We start from the raw sequence: 18,537 nt of genomic DNA, 5'->3' as shown, positions 1-18,537 counted from the left end.
TCATTTATCTTTCTTAATGTTTTCTTTTTCAAGATGTAAAAAAATGTTACTTGTCTTTAAAGAATAAAGGAAAAAATGAAAAAGCAGGTGCAATTATATATCATTTAACTTAAAAATATGTAACGTAAAAACCGCTGTACCACATCACAATCTAATTAAATTACATTATAATTGATACTTATAACGATATTTTCTTTACGAGGATTTATATTTTTACTACAAAAGATTGAAATCGTTTACTATATAATTGTAAAAACGGTTAATTTGTAACATATTTTTTTTTTTTTTGCTTTTACGACCCCATAGGAAACTTCAGTTTAATTTCTGGGCCAGTCCATTTTGTAATCGGTTCTTCTTATTTCCGAATCGTGTGAGTTGTTTTATTCTTACTTCTTTTCTTATTATCCACATCCTTTTGAGGCGTTCTGAACTTTGGCGCCTGTCCTCGTCTGAATACACCCTGTTGGATTTCTTTTTGATTTTAGGTTCGAATGTTATCTTATTAGTTTTAATTAGTTTATCGTATTTTTCAGATTTTGAGATTAGATCTTCTTTGGAGATTCTCAACTCTTCCGTATCTTTTCGGACTTCCTTTATCCATTTAGGTTTTGTTGTTCTTTCACGGTATAAGTTAATTATTTGGTTTGGAAATCTGGTGTTTTCTGCTCTTAAGTAGGCGCTCCAGGAATGAAATTCTTTTTTCCTGAAGAAATTTGTTAGCGGGGTTATTATTTTATATATTTCTTCGTTTGGGATTACCTCCGCTGTCCTTCTACTATGTTTTTCTTGTTTATGCGTTTTCTGCCCGTCTTTCTATCTATCTTTTCGATCCTTTCTACTTCTCCAATTTTGCACGGTCCGAAGAGAGTCTGTCTCGCTGGCGTATTGTATTTCTGGAAGAATTATTGTTTGTCTGATTTTAGTTTTTGTCGATAGGCATTTTTTATTATGTAAGTTTTGGGTAGTTTATTTTCTCATCGATGTTATGCGTTACGGTATCTCCCAGGTATTTAAATTTTCCCACCGGTTCCACTTTGCTTCCGTTTACGTTTACATGATTAACGCATACTGGATCCCTGACCGTAATTTTAGTTTTTTCGTATGATATTTTCAAGTCTATTTTTTCAGCAAGTTGTTCTAGCGTTTCTATTTGGGTACTAGCTTCTTTTACGTTGTTCGAGAGGAGGGCTAGATCGTCTGCGAAACCCAGGCGATTTACTTTAATATTTGTTCCAATTTTTATATTTTAATTTATTAATACTGCCACCAAAGAAAAGTTGATTGCTTTTACTATAGGTTTTTCTGCGAATCAACGATATTAAACAATCATTTCTTTTCTTTGATTAGTATACTTATTAGTAAAAACGATTCGGAAATATATTTTACGCATATACTAGCTGCAGAGCGTGCATACGGAACGCCTCCGCAGCTAGGCCCTGCGGGCGGGTTGCCCTGGCGGGGGGCGTCTCGGAATGCTGTGTTAATCTAAACACTATATTAATGTTAACCTAAAAGTTTAATCGACGATAATACTTTCAGTATCGATTTATTTGTATCGAAAATAGTTGCGTTTTAAAATTTGCTATGATATTAAATAAATGAATTACGGTGGAAAAATTTGTTTTATAATTATTATTACTGTTGTTATTTATCGTTAATAAACATTAAGAAAAAAAATCTTATGATTTTTTGACCGGCAGTATATCTGATCATGTATGCATGTTCTCAGCTAAGGGGGACGCACACACATACAAATTCCCTTCAGTATGAAAGGATTCATAGTAATTTAGATGAACATAACGATTTTGCAACTGATTTCACAAACCGTAAACTGATTATTAAGAATATAAAACCAGAAATTCTATAAAAATTGGAGAGTGAAGTGGTTTTCCTTTGCCTAATTTAGTGAGCCAAAAATAGACTTTAACAGCATATCAAGCCCTCGAAAAATTCATGGAATATTTAAAAATAGCAAATAAAATCTTTATTAGGATTCAGTATATAGGGTTAGCTATATTTTTAAATAAATTAAATTCACAAAAAGAAATACTGATTAGCCTATTTTGCATTATTAGGTATTTTACAAAAATTACAGCCATAAGAAATTATTACTGATAAATTGTGTGAAGCAAAAAAAGTCTCCTTTCTGTAGTAAACCAGAGCTATACATAAATACAACTTTAACTCCACAAGGGAATAATCCGCAATATATCTCATTAATTTTATTTAATTAAATAGAATTGGAAGAAAACTTTTTTTTTAAAATAAACGTAATTAATAAAAATCATATTATTTTTAGTAATATGAATCTAAAAAAGATATACATATGTATACATGTAAAAACGTAGTAGTTGTAGACGATCTTCTACTTGTCAAAAGTTAATTCCAAAATCCATGTTTCAATAATAATAACAATAATTCTGAAAGTAAGTAAAGAAATAATGAAAAAGATTTAATAAAATGCGCAATTAAAAGAGAATAACTGGATATTAAATATTAAGGTAGGAGGATGAAAAAAAAAATTGAAGAGATTTTGGAAATAGTAAAACAAATAAAAAATGAAGTGTGGAAGTAATAAAAAAATTAATCAAATTAAGCTAGGAGAGCTTTCATGCAGAAAATATGTTTCCTATTATAAAAAATTCATGAATTTGAAATCAATTTTAGAATAAATTTGTAATCTGACAGGAAAACAAGGAAAATAGAAAAATCAGAAAGGAAAAAGTGAACACTTTTCTGTTACAGAAAAATTAGATGGATAAAACACAAAAACAAATGCTTTTAAAATGGATTAAAGATGAGAAATGTTTTTGGCATAATCAATTAGGAAAAATGTAATATTTTTAATAAGATTATTTCTACTAATAATAATAGGTATGATATAATTAACGAAAAACTTTTTTTTTTTTAATTAAATAATTTTCTAAGGCATGAATGTTTTCTAATGTTCAAGTTTAGATTGAAAGTTCACATTAAAAACAGTTGTAGGACTTTCCCGTCACGCAGTTAAAGCCGCGTTCTGGGAAAATCCTTCGACTACGGCTTGCTTCTGATGCAACTCCTTTTTTTAAAATTTGTAATTTTAAGTATGAAAAAGTCTGTGAGATCATTACATCTGAATCACCCGACTGAATTTAATAAAACTCGCAACATATCAAGATTTATCTCCACTCTGGGTTTAAGGCCTTTAAAAATTTCGAAAACGTGCCAGGGGTTTCCAAAAAAAAGGAAAATTCAAAAACATATAAATTGATCTTATTTTTGGTATATGTATTAAATGCGAACTGAGTTGTTGGTTTCTACATTTCAAACCCATCAAACCCACCTCTGCTCTACAAATTTCTTTTATTATGTTAGTAAAAACGCATAAAATGATTTTCAAATAGAAGGGACCAGAACCCCCACCGTAGATTTAGGGAAAAAGAAGACTAATTTTTGAAATATTAAAAAAATGTTTTATTCTTTATACAGTGTTCATTACCTGGAATTTTTACGCGGCTTGGAACTCGGCACAAACTAATACGAGTATTACAGTTACTGAGAGAGGAAGTAGACGAACGAATCTCCAAAACAAAAGGATACGTAATATATGTTAAGAATGTGTACACAGGACGTGGAAGTATTGATACACTCTCCTTAGTGTATCAGAGCACCTAACAAGATGAATTACCGTACTTTAAAATTTTTTATATAAATAAAATATAATTTTAATTTTATTGAAATGTGTGTGAGAGTGTACGCGTCCCACGCAAAAAGAAAATTATTTCTCGAAAATTAAAAAAAAATTTAAAAATCTATATGTAAAATAATCTTTTTAACTCGCGCTTTGTTTACGGCGCATAATTAAGAAAAACTAAAAACTTCAAATACAGAAAAACAATGCGATATATGTATACGAATTAAAAAAATAAATTAATATATTTCACGTAAGCCTTCACGTTTCGCAGTTTTTCAAATATAAGTATATTCCTGCATGTATGTTTCTGTATGATATGTAAGCCTTTTTTTTAGTCAATATAGCATTAGTCTAGATGAAATAACTGGAGCAACCGGTGCAACACTCATAAAAACAGCTGAGTGATGACATAGTGATACGGGGGTTTTATACGAAATGCCAACGTCTGTTTTTACCACCGCTTTCCATTATAATAAAACTAGTACCCCACACCATTCAATTCCTATTTTATACACAACAAAGCCATATATATGATTAACCCGAATAATCTAATATAAAAGCAAACGAACAAACTTACACTCGCACCCGTCTCTCCGCACCTACACTCCTAAGCACACAATGTAATATGTAATAATTGAAAATTAATTAATATATAGTGGAGAATTAAAAAAAAACAAAAAACTATGGAAGTAATAAATACAGTTCGCTTCTATAAAAAAACAACGTTATTTATTCTATATTCCTTTGATGTGTTCCCTTAACGGATATAAGGAGGGAGGAGTCTTCCCAATATTTATTCAAATGAGAGCAGTTAAAATATTTTAACAGTTTTTGTAATAAAGGAGTTACAATTTGAAATCAGGGGTATAAAGTAGCGTATACGAGTAAATTTAAAAAAAATAACAGCATATTCTGGAATCTCATTCAACAGGCAATACAATTAAAAGTCAAATTCATTTTTCACGACAAAGAGGGCTACTATATCTCTTGTAAAATTTCTTAAAAACGTCTTACGTACTTAAAAAAAAATATGAATATAATTTAATTGATGATTTCAAATAATCGGTAATCGTAGACGTAGCGGTACAGGAAAATGTTGAGAATGCTTGTATCGCACATTACTGTTCTCCTTCGGGTTCTATTCATATTTTCCTAAATTCCCTTTTTTTTTGTCTTCAGTCATTTGACTGGTTTGATGCAGCTCTCCAAGATTCCCTATCTAGTGCTAGTCGTTTCATTTCAGTATACCCTCTACATCCTACATCCCTAACAATTTGTTTTACATATTCCAAACGTGGCCTGCCTACACAATTTTTCCCTTCTACCTGTCCTTCCGATATTAAAGCGACTATTCCAGGATGCCTTAGTATGTGGCCTATAAGTCTGTCTCTTCTTTTAACTATATTTTTCCAAATGCTTTTTTCTTCATCTATTTGCCGCAATACCTCTTCATTTGTCACTTCATCCACCCGTCTGATTTTTAACATTCTCCTATAGCACCGCATTTCAAAAGCTTCTTATCTTTTCTTCTCAGATACTCCGATTGTCTAAGTTTCACTTCCATACAAAGCGACACTCGAAACATACTAAATTCCCTAAACAAGTATTTACAAAATAATACTGTTCTGATTGGCGATTTAAACATTCATTTGTATAGAAATACCAATAACATGAATGATTATTTCAGTATAATGTTCTCACACCGCATCAAATCATATATTAATAAGCCTATCGAATTCGAAATTATTCTTAGAGTAAGATCTATCACATCTTTTTTAAAAATACAAATAATGAACCGGATAGAATGTTAGGTTCAGTAATCAAGACCAGTGTTACAGATAATTATTTCGTACGTCTCCACCTGGGTTTCAACGAGATAAAATACAGATTAATTCATACATAGCTTACTGAAAAAATTACCGATCTAATAGGAAATTTTAAAAACGAAAGTCGGAATGAAATGTCTAATTTTATCACATTTAGTGGATTCTTTTTTAAATCAACTATTGTACCGAATAAAAAATGTAATTGTTAAAAATATAACACCTCATGAATCTAAGAATTCAAAAAATTGGATAACAATTGAGTTAATTAAATCTATATATGAAAAAGTGATGCATTGTACAAGAAACTTCCTAAACAATCTTTTAACACTGTTTCAAACATTTGGGTAACTGTGAGCCTCAACCGTAATCTTTTTCAAATTGAAGTATGTTTAAAAATATGTTGTATAATTAATAAAAGTACAAGTTTCAAAAGTCGAAAGAATGAAATTACCTCATTATTCTTCCTCAGAATCTACAATGGAAGCAGCGTTGTTATCAGCTGTTTTGGACAACTCCATCGGATAGTCAGGATACAGTGAACTAAGACTGGATCATAAATGATATACTCGTGTCTTGCAGCCCCTGTATTTTCTTTTGAAAAAGAACTCTGCGAGATGCCCGTGCAAGTGGTGCTTACGATTTTCTACCGAGGAACGTTTGGACGCACTTCTCGCCACGCACGCTCGATCGTCTGTGTATGAGCTCCCGTGTCCGGATATATGAAATTATATTTGTGGTTCATCGCTAAACGTCGGTAGTCCTCAATTATACGGTCTTCCAACAATCGCTAACAATTATTGTACCGGGAAGAATATACTTTTGTGTGATAGGCAATAAGGTGGCGTGTGTGATAGCTGGTGTAGCTGACTCTATAAGGTATTCATTTGTTAAAAGTAAAAATCGGTAAAATTGATTTGGGGAAAAAAGATCAGAAACAGTAATTTGGATTTACAGGTGAACAAAAAAAGAATATCGATTATACGGGACCCTTACTGAAATCCAATTGTTTGCATATATAAATATTAAATTATATATACCTATAACTTATTGTATATAATTTTTATTTTAACGTTAATCAAACGAGGTTAGAGAGTGAAGCGAGCGTAGGATATGTTTGATTAGATTATGTTGATTCCGTGTAATGACGTATCGCGCACTATATCAATGAAACCTAACCAAACATAACCCACGCTCGCTAACTTCGTCTAATTAACGTTAATTATACAAGTTATATATATATATATATATATATATATATATATATATATATGATAGTAGACAGCTACCATTACAGATTCTGAGGAAGAATAATGAAGTAATTTCACTCTTCCGACTTTTGAAACTTGTATTTTTATTAATTATATAACATATTTTCAACATATTTCAATTTGAAAAAGATTACGGTTGAGGACGTTTAGGCTCACAATTATCAAAACTTGATATAAAAAAATATAAAAACCTTCTAAATAAACGTTTACAACAATGTAAATATGAATACTATAATAAAAAAATTTCGCAATCTGAAGGTAATAGTAAAAACACACGGGAATGTAATGCATAAATAAACTTTTGAATATTAAACGGAAGGATGAATCAGCTGATATATATCCAGATACCTTAAATACACGTTTTGGTGAAGCAGGTAAAATATATGCGGAATTCGTTAACAAACGAAAATACTAATATCTTAGATGATAAATATTTGGTTTCGGCATGATCATCCTCTTACTCGTCGTTCCAAATTCCGACCGATGAAAATTAAATTATAGCTATAATCAGATCTCTCAAAAATAACTCAGTACTAGTTACTGACAGCATAAGTAACACCTGTATTAAAAAAACATTTCACCCTACATAGGAAAACCTATTTCAATAATAATTAATAGATGTTTTTTAAAAGGTTAATCCAAGAGAATGTAAAATTGTGCCCTTAGTTAAATCTGGTGATCCGAAAATTCCCGCAAACTATCACCCTCTAAGCTAATTAAACAGTTTTTCTAAAATCATAGAAAATGTAATTAAATCCAGATTAACTAAGTATTTAAATAAAAACAATGTAATGCGCACAAACCAATATGGCTTTCGGGAAACAAAAGCAACTGACATGTTATTACTCGTTTAACAGATACCATCGTAAAAGTTTTCAATTATAAAATAAAGACTCTGAGAGTTTTCCTGGATTTGACCAAGTCCTTTGATACTATCCCAAATTATAAACTTCTGAGAAATATAGATTCGCCGGGTATTCGCGGCATTCCCCTTATAATATTTATTAGCTACTTAAAAAATAGATCACAATTTTTTATCCTGAATAGCAAAACTAATATGGAAAACATTTCTGAATATGGTCTGCTTCAGGCACAGTTCTGTCTCCTATACTATTATTAATATATATATATATATATATATATATATATATATATATTAATGATTTATTGAAATTAAACGTGAACGGTTGTGAGATTATTTCCTTCGCTGATGATACAGCATTAATTTTTACCGGTTCATCTTTACCGGATGAAGTTAAAGAATTAACTGAACCGGGTCTTAGCACCGTTAAATTTTGGTTCAAGAGCGTATGCTGAAACTTAATACCAATAAAAAGTATATTTACGACCTTTTCCCCAACCAACCATAATTCAACTGTGTGTACTGTTAGTGCCCGAAATTAGAGAAAGTCCCACGTGTAAAATACCTAGGTGTTATAAACTGACTCGCACTTAAGATAGGATCATCATACAAAATAATCTTTGTTCTAAACTTTAATATTTAAATTCGATAAAATGAACAAATTAAAAAATTTCAGAATATACAGGTTAATTTACTTTTTATATGCAAAGTCAGCATTACAATATGGTATAACGGAACGGGGTGGCGCTGTAAATGTACATTTCAATAAAGTATTAAAATACAAAAACGTATATTAAAAGCTGCCTTGGGAAACCCAGACTTTATCCCATTAAAGCAACTATTTCAAGAATACCGTGTTCTAACAATCGGGCAACTATATCCTCGCGTTAAGAATCTGCTGTTATATATAAATAAATATAAATGTTCATTTATCTATCGCGATCCACATTCAGTCTACGACCGTTATCTTTTACTTCTGTAAATATTAGCATTGACATTGATCTACATACATAAATGTATGTAGAACACGATTCATGTGTATCTTGGAAAAATTAACCACTACGTTCCATATCATTTTATATAAGGAAATCTCACCACTAGTTATCAGTTACGTTCTCTGTAATTATATATATGATATATGTCAGTATTTATCTTACATGCTAAAATTATAATTTTGTTTATATTGTTAAAAGTAATGCTGCAGTTTGTTGGCTATAAGGTTATTTTTAATACTACTTTCTACGGTTTATATGAAATATGTTATAACGTTTTTTAAATAACTGTAATTTCATTTCTGCTCAAAATGTAATGGCTCATACCGGCGCACAGGATTTTCCTAGATATATATGTTCACACAGTCTTATGAAATATTACGTGTAGAACATAAAAGTTCTGCTAGGTTTTTAAATCTACGAGTAAAAAGATTGATTTAAAAAAAAAAATTATGATAATTTTTTTTTTCATTTGAATACACTTCACATATCAGTGGAGGGTATTTCATATTACAAATATAAGTTGACAGAACTTATATTGATAGTAAGTCATTTTATAAATAGGTCACTAAATTATAACATCAATAATCCAATTACAAAAGAAATAACACGCGCACGCGCACGCGTCCACACACACACACACAGACACTTCTCAAAATTTAAGTGTAAGAATATGATGGTACATAGTAACCATCATATCACTATTATATAAAGATATAATGTCTATTTCATTGTTTCCGAAACCGCGAAAACTACTGAATTAATCGTTACGAAACATTAACTGTAGCTTCTTTCTTATGACCTACGGAATGCTAACCACAGTACAAACATCGCCAATCTTAAATAAAATCATAAATAAAAAAAAAAAATAGATAAATAATCTACAACTTCTTTCAATTAAGTTCAATATCATTGTCTATATCGATAGATATTGAATTAATCGATCGCTGTCTATATTAATATCAACTTTTTCAGAAAGTTATTATGTATGTGTTTCATTCAATTTAATGACATTGTCTAATCTGGCGACGATCAGCGAGTATATTAAGTAAGTAGCACTCTGTATATTTTGTTATCTGAACTAAGAAAGTAAGTCATACACATAATTGGAATATATTAGACTTTTAATATGATAAAAATATTTTCTTAACGACTAGGTCGGCGAGGTTACATACGAAGGACTTCCAGAGCTCCTACAATTTACAATTAGACAACGGGAATCTACGCTAGAACGTTCTTGACTTAAAGAGAGCAACGTATACGCTCGGCTCAAAATTAAGTTCAGCCTACGATAAATATGTTAGTTTTCAAATTAGCTTCTCTGAAATTGACTACGTGAATTTGAATATATTCAGATAGGTAACACGATTAAAATACATAACCATTACGATGACAGAATGGAATGATGAAACTCCTGAACTTTACTGTGCCGGGTTCAAAGTAGTTCGATTAGTTTTTGAATAACTTCAATAACCTCCTGAACTCATTAAAAGTTTAATTTTGGAAAAAAATATTTTATCTAAACATTTTATTTAATCCGGTAAGTTGTAAATAGCGACAACTTTGAGAGTATTTAATCAAACGTAATTACAAAAAAACTATTTCCAATTTTTTAAGTTCTGATTGCATATAATACGGGCGAAGCCGCGATGGAGAATGCTAGTTACTAATACGGTTATTAATGTTAATAACTATTAATATTAACACACAACAATCTTCAAGCTCATTTTAAGCGAAATTTTCAATTATCAACGTAAAAAGAAACGTAAACCTAGCCTATTTATTTTTTCATTACACTAATCTTTACATTCGGAATATTTAGAATTAGATATAATGTACAAAATAAATTTTTTTAAAATTTTCGATTAAAAATAGACATTTAAAAACAAAATTGTGAAAATATAGTTTTGTCAAAACCAAATGTTGAACATTCAGTACAAAAAAAGACGGACCTTTCAAAAATGAAAAAAACATTTATACGTAGGTTTTTTGGTTACTGAGAATGATGGAGCGCTCTATTAACATTATGTAAGATAGCATTTCACATTTCACTTAAAGATGATTATTATATTGTTAACGTCATTTTAATGGCTGCTTATAAATTACAATGAAATATAATAGCAAATGCAATTTTTCTTACGGGTAATAATGTACATAATGGATGTGAGTTACATAATTTAGTTCAGATGTTACTTTAAGGTGTATCTAATTTTACATATATAGTTTGTTTTTAAGAGATTAATTATATATTAAAATTTTAATTAACGAGAAAAAATTTTGGAAAAATTATTTAAAATATAAAAGAGAATTATTATTAAATTTTAAACCGTTGATGGAAGTTACATTATTAAATTAACTATTAAGCAAATTAATTGTATAAGTTTTAACATTACCGCTTCATCTCATTTTCAAGAAACTTGTTGTTGAGATCTAATTACAAATTTATCCTGAGCCGATGAATCTAGGATTTTGTACAAGAACTAGGATCTTAATTATCTACTTGTACGAACTAGGTCAGCTAATCTGGTGACGTTTGTCTCAGCCGTCATGCGACTAAAGCCGCGTTTCGGAAAGTCCTACGACTGTGGGTTGTTTCTGATGCAAGGCTTACACACACGATTTAAAATATTTATTATTTTACTTAAATATAATATTTTTTCGTTTATTTAATTCAATGATACTAAATAAAGCGAGCGCGCATACCCTATTTAATTTTCGCGGGTGTGGCGGTACTAGCGGCGACGGTTGACACAAACTAAACTAATGTAATTTAACAAATTGTATAGAAAAAAGTTTGCTTGTACGATTGGGAGACTGGTAAAGCCGCAGATTTAACGCACCAGGTACCGAGGCGATAGAGTTCGAGACCCAGTTAGACCGAGTTACTTTATTACACTTTAAATATTATTAATTAATTTAATTCTACCGATCACCTGCGACGTCACAACGTAGCAGACGACTACAAATTTTTTTGGGGTGGGGATGCGATTTTGCAAAAACTTTTTTTGCAAATATTGTTATTTTTTAATTGTTAACAAATGTGCCTGAGAAAAATATGACATTAATTAGGCGAAATCTCGAGATACTGAGGGTGATCTTGCTCTACAGCCTCACGAACTTGACCATTTAAGTTGAAAATTTAACGGCATCAATGCCCCTATATAGAAGTAATCTAACCAAATTTGGTCAAAATCGGTCTTATAGTTCTAGAAATATAAGGTGATTTAGAGGTCAGCACCAAACACCACACGCGCGCGCATGCATGTATGCATAGATACATACATACAAGCATTAACATTTTTGGGTCCCTTAAGTGTCAATACGTCAAGATCCGGAGAAAACCGCATATGCCCAAAGTGGACCGATTACAATACAAGGGATACAATCCCTTGTAGAGCTATAGCTCTGCTATAGCGCTATCCAAACTGGGTAGTCAAATTAATTTATGTATTAATGCAGCATTAGTGGAAAAGAAGAAATATAGGTTGATTCTACTACATTTAAATCAATATCTCATAAATCAGAGAATGAACGTGAAAAAAATTGCCGTAATAAATAAGAAAAGGAAGTAATACAGAAGGTGTGAAGAAGGAAAAGAAAGAAGCAGAGAAAGTAAGAGATAAATAATGGAGCTGGATTTTCGATTGGAAAAGTAAAAAATTGAAGACGGAAAAGGAAATCGTAAAGTGAAGTAAAAAATAACCTGACTGATGAAAATCCAAAAGATGAATTAGATTAAAACCGGTGAAGGAAGGAAAAGAAGAACCGAGAACTTGAGAAAATGGTGGAACAGAAAAAGCATACAAGAAAATACACCGCAAAAAAATTTAGTTTTTTTGCTGATGTTTTACTCCTTTAATTTTTTTCTGCATTTAAAAATATTGTATATCAGATGCGATCTTTAATAATATGACAACCATAAAATTAAGCGGGTTTTTTTTTTAGTTACTGTGTTAAAATTGCATACAATTTTATTTTATTTTAACTATAAATGACTGAAATTGTCAGAGAGGTTTTATTATATTACTTTAAAAGGAACGATAGATAATATGCTGATATTTTGCGTGTTAAAATAGAAAATGATGAAAATTGCTTTTTAGTACCGCATTTACTATTAAAAAAAAGTATTAAATGTAAAGAAATGATAGGTTATAAAATTACTACAACACGCAAAGAAAATTTAAATAACTTTTTTTTCTAAAAATAAAAAAAAAATATAATAAGGAAAAACAACGCAACCCTAAATTACAGAGATAAGTTGCAGAAAATTGTCGTTAAGTAGATTGTACTAGAAAACTACTTTTTTGCTATTTCTATTCTATTTAATCATTATATATCATTAAAACAAAGAGCAGTATTTGTTTCGTACGTTAAACCTTTTATAAAGTTCGTATTAATAGATGCTCTACAAAAGCCAAGCAGATGTCTGCCTGAACGGGATAAATACTTCTACACGTTACATAATTTCAAGGACTGATAATAATTTTCTTACGGAAACCTATACCTGAATTTCTGCAGAAAAACTACTTCAATTAATAATATTTTAAGGCAATTACTTTTATTCGGATTTGAATTCTAAATCGTGGATACCGGTGCGCTTTGGTGGTTGGGTTATAATTACACACACCCCAGGAATAATCGACCTGAGACTGTTTAAGACTATACTTCGTTTACATTCTTATACATATCATCCTCTGAAGTAATACCTTACGTTGGTTTGGGGTTCCGGAGACTAAACAAAAAAAAGAGACTCAGCCGACCATACCGAGTCGTCGGTTAATTGAAACCTAACCACCAAAAAACAACAGTATCCACGATTTAGTAATCAAATCCGAATAAAAGCACTTACCTTTATTAGGATTCGAACCAGAGATTTCTCGACTTCAAAATCACCTGATTTACGACGACGAGTTTTATCATTAGATCTCTAGGTAAACTGATCTTTCTCAACTACTACATTTTTACGATATCTTTGATCCTATATTCCCCCTTTTTGGGGGTTCTATGAATGTTAACAGGTTCTTCTAGTTCTATGCTAAAGCCATCCGGACTGTTCCCTCAACGCCTTCTTCATATGGTCGGAGGAATACCTATCTGATGGCTTTGCACAAGCCTGACGGCTAAAGTGCCTGTCATGTTTATCCTAATAAGGCTTCTAATTACTCCAGGTCATTTTTTTAAGCTATTCCTGGCGTTTTTCGTATCCTAAGCGTCCTATTACTCCAGTCTTTATCTCGCAAGACTTTAACCACAATGTCTTGAAAACGGTACTCATTCAATAATTTTCAAGACTTGCTTCTTTCCTTCTTCTAGTACAAATCACAATTACGAAAATTTTTATTTAATGTTAACTCCGTTTCCAAAAAAAAAAAAAATCGCTTTATAGAATTTTCTATTTTAGCTTCAGAAAAGTAATTAATTATAATTTTTGCATTCAATATAAAATCTTTTAACCATACCACTCCAATGGACTGCGGTAACAAAAACTTTTCTTTAAAATTTATTTTAAATTTAAATCCATCTCGCAAGTTACCATTGCATTTAAAATGTAAATGTTTTTGTTGAGAGCCTTTAATTTTTAGCATTTCTGGAATAAAAAAAGTAAGCCAAAAATATTTCTAGAAAATTAAAACTTTGTGTATTTAGAATTATATTATATTATTATATATAATAAAATATTATTATATAATAAAATAGAATTATATTATTGTAGGCCCCAGAACTGTACTTTTATAGTTTTCGAGAAATCTAGGATACAAGACAAAATATGCGGTTGAAAGGCATACTATTTTATATTTGCTGTAAAATAAGTATTATAACGGGAATAAACACATAAAATTATAAACAATACTTTTACAGAATTGATCCTGAATAAATGGTATGAATAAAATTCATACGCATGTAAGAATTTTGAAGTTTACTAAAAACAAAACATATTTTTAATTAAGTATTAAACGAAAAAATTGTTACAGCAAAAAAGTATTAAATATTTTCGTAAAATAAAGAATAAAAAATTAAAAAACAGGGGAAATTAAATAAAGTAATTTATTAGGCATCTTTATAGCTAATTAAAAATTAATTTTATCTAAATCTTTTTGATAATTTATTTCATAAGTTGGCAATACAGACACCTAATTACAACAATTAAGTTTTTTGTATTGCATTTGAACATCAACTCCGTAGAGGAAGACACCCCACGTGGTGGCAATTCACCACCGCCCGGTCGCCACACCACAAATTCAGTTTAAGACCCTGATGGGCTTTACCGGAGGTCATCTTATTAACCCTCTTCACTGATTACATTTTAGTAATCATCTGGGCCTCGGTAGGGATGTCACCTATGTAAATCCATCAGTAGACATTTACAACAGCGAATTGTTTCTCAGCGTTCGCTACAGGGTTCTTTCGGACATCTCTACTTCGTTCAGCGTGAATTTGCGCCTAGTCCAAAGACATTATTTAACCTTTGCCATTTGAACGACAACAAAAATATAAATAAGCGAATGAAATAGTCGTGTATAACATTATCTAACAACCCCTTAAAAATTTTCCAATGAGGAATATGCGGACATAATGTTTGTTCAAAGGTCCTGAAAAGAAAACGCTTGAACTGTTCGGCGAGAATATTATCAAAGATTACCGAAGACGTTAATTCCATAATTCAGAACATTTTAGCCCAGAACACGTACATTTTTTTTTTTAAACTTTGTGTTTATTACCCGTTTAACAAAGTTATTTTACGCTTAACATAAACTAGTGTATTTTTCGACACCAATTTTTTGTATATTTTCCCAGATTCCTTGAAAATTACTTCTATTTTTTCAAACTTTTAAAGTAAGATTTCATATAAAACACTAAATATATTCCTTAATTCGGATCCCAAAAATTACAGTCTGGCTTAATTTTACCGAAGGCGCAGAAATCAGGACAAAATTTTTCGCCAGCCGACATTCATTAACGAAGCGTTTCGGAATCTGTGTTTATATGAACATTCTTTTATTATTTTCACCAGTAGAGCACGTCCTGAAAGATTTTTAGATTCAAGAACAATCACCTATAAGTCATATCATATCATACATGTATAAGTCACTTTATAACATGCATATTAAAATATAAGACGGTTGGAAAGTGGTAAACCTATTTTAATATCGTAGAATTTTTGTATAAAGTAATCTAAGTTTTAGAATTATCAGGCTATCTCTAAAATCATTTTCATTGAAAATAATTATCAGAATATGTAATAGAATGTACGCTGGATGAATATCAGTTCATTTTCAGAAAGGTTTAAGAGAGGCCATTTTGAAACTCAAAGTAACGATAAGAAGGTTAAGGAAAACGGAGAAGACTTTTGTAGACTCTGGAGACTTTTGTAGATCTACGAAAGGTAATTTCATTTTCTCGGAAAAATATAAAAACTTAGTAATTTTAATAGAAATAGGATTAAAATATAACGAAAGGCGGCTTATATAATGATCGTAAAAGATGTATGAAATCAAGAATTACTCGGAGAATTTATTTTATCAATAGAGAAGTAAAAATTTTATTGTTTAACAAAGTCCAGGAACCGATATTTAATAGCTTTTTGAAATTTTGTAAGTTAAAAGTGTTTTGTGAAAACTTTCAGTTACAAGAATGTTGTATGTTTATCTATCTTCTTCCTTAATAGGTTGTTGATAAGGAGAAATACCTTCCTGATCGGTATAAGTTTCATGGTAACCTTATCTTTCATAAGATAAGTTTTTTATCTGTCCAATGAACGAAAGGAAATCTGGGTTAGAAATTTAGATTTTATATGATATTTTTAATTAAATTTATTTTCTATTTATACTGCCGAGTGTGAGAAAAGATATAATTTTTATTTTCTTATACATTATTAAAAACTCCCGCCTAAAAGTACTTTTGTATTTTTAGTAGTAATGGAAATAATTCTTTATTTTTTATCTATTTATTTTTTTTTTTTTTTTGACGAATTAATTTACCATAGAAACTTGCACGTGGATATATGAAGCTGGATGTTTTTAGCGTATGAAATATATCATGACTGACCCAGATTCGAACGCGGGATCACCGCTAAATTCCACTGCTAAACCAGCCGCTATTCGAACGACTGAGACGCTACCATTCCGAAACAGAGATTTCTCAATTATTATTATTATTATTATTATTATTTATTAATATTATTTTATTATAAAAATAAAAATTGCTAACCCTAGTAAAATTGAAACACGAAGAATTTTAATTAGCGATAAATCGGGAAATTGATGAATACATCACTAGTACACCGAAACACAAAGGATAGTTTAAGTAGTGTCAAATGTGAAGAGATTGAACAATTCTTGTAATCGAAGAACGTAATTCCGTTAGATTATTATAGTTTTTCTTATTTATATTCTTAAGACTTTTTAAATACTGTTTTAAAAATTGTTCACTGTTGTTTGATGCTAATGACAACGATCTAAATGGACAGGAAAATTTAGATTTTGTGTAAAATTATTTATAAACTGTTTGCAAAGCGTAATGTAGCTTTTCATTTAATCAGCCTTTAAAATTTAGTATATTTTTTTTATATATAGTTATTAAATACGAGTATAATCACAGATGGATTAAGCGAATAAACGTCATTATTACTAATTTTGAAACAATTTTTAAATAAATTTTAAGTGCTAAAATTGATTGGTTAGAAGTTATTTTTTATTTATTCGGTCATTATGTATAATCGGGATGTTATAGATAAATTGATTTATTCTAAATGTTATTTCGATCGATATATTAATAATTTATGAATGAAATGTTATTTTATAGTATACTAAGAAAATAATTCAAATTAACGATGACAAAAAGAAAGTACTGGTGGAATGTATATTACATACTATTATTATAATTTACTTACATAGCATGTTACGATTGTATGATATAACTGGACAAATGTATCCTACTCAGCCTAGGAGTAATCGTGAAATAGAGAATAATATATATGTGGTGGGATAGACTTCCTTTCGTTTGATAGTATTTAACATCGCTTGCAGAACTAGTAAGTCATCAAACAACCGTCAACTACAGAACTATGTTGAAGTTAATAGTATTATGTTTAATGGTAGGAGGAGGTGTCTTAGGAGACGTAGATAAAAGTACGAGTTCAGTTATGCAAAATAATAGTCACGGTCAATCAACACGACAACAATTAGCAGTACACAACCAAGATAAAAGAGGACTTTTTGATGTCGGCAGCTATGGACACAGTTTCAGCCACCAGTCATCCGGCATAGACGAGCATAAAATTGGATTCCAAGAACATCTAATTTCCGATCAACATCAAATTTCATACCAACAATCCGTACCGCATCATGAAGTGACTAAAACGGTGACGTTAACCAAAGAAGTTCCAGTACCTTATCCGGTGACAGTCGAGAAGAAAATACCGGTTCCAGTCGACCGACCGTATCCTGTACACGTACCGAAACCGTACCCGGTAACTGTCGAAAAACATATACCGGTTCCAGTTAAAGTACCGGTACCGCATCCTTATCCGGTAGAAAAACCAGTACCTTACCCGGTTAAAGTTCCAGTCGACAAACCGTATCCGGTACACATCCCCAAACCCTATACCGTTTATGTCGATAAACCGTATCCGGTAACAGTCGAAAAGAAAATTCCTGTACCTGTTGAAGTACCGGTCGACAGACCGTATCCGGTTCAAGTACCGGTAGAAAAACCAGTACCTTATACAGTCGAGAAACCTGTACCATATCCGGTTAAATTTCCAGTCGATAGACCGGTACCGGTTCATATACCAAAACCGTATCCAGTTTATATTTCTAAACCATATCCAGTTCCTTATTCAGTAAAAGATCATCATTCATTACAACATGGCAGTTCATTTGAGGAAAGTCATCACACAGGACATCATTTCTAG

At 30.7% G+C, this 18,537-nt stretch overlaps 1 protein-coding gene across 1 annotated transcript; it reads left to right on the top strand.

The window, feature by feature from the left end:
- Nucleotides 1-17,688: 17,688 nt before the first annotated feature.
- On the top strand, nucleotides 17,689-18,537 carry LOC142330904 (uncharacterized). Its single transcript, XM_075376372.1, has one exon. It carries the CDS (start codon nucleotides 17,689-17,691, stop codon nucleotides 18,535-18,537), a length of 849 nt encoding a protein of 282 aa, XP_075232487.1.

The sequence above is a fragment of the Lycorma delicatula genome, chromosome 10 (assembly GCF_047948215.1).
Source record: "Lycorma delicatula isolate Av1 chromosome 10, ASM4794821v1, whole genome shotgun sequence".
Classification (NCBI taxonomy): domain Eukaryota; kingdom Metazoa; phylum Arthropoda; class Insecta; order Hemiptera; family Fulgoridae; genus Lycorma; species Lycorma delicatula.
Note: the sequence above shows the minus strand (reverse complement) of the source record. Positions and strands in the feature narration are given on the sequence as shown.

Bases quoted from the DNA above. Each gene is read 5' to 3' on its own strand.
- LOC142330904 (XM_075376372.1), top strand. From the start codon at position 17,689: ATGTTGAAGTTAATAGTATTATGTTTAATGGTAGGAGGAGGTGTCTTA.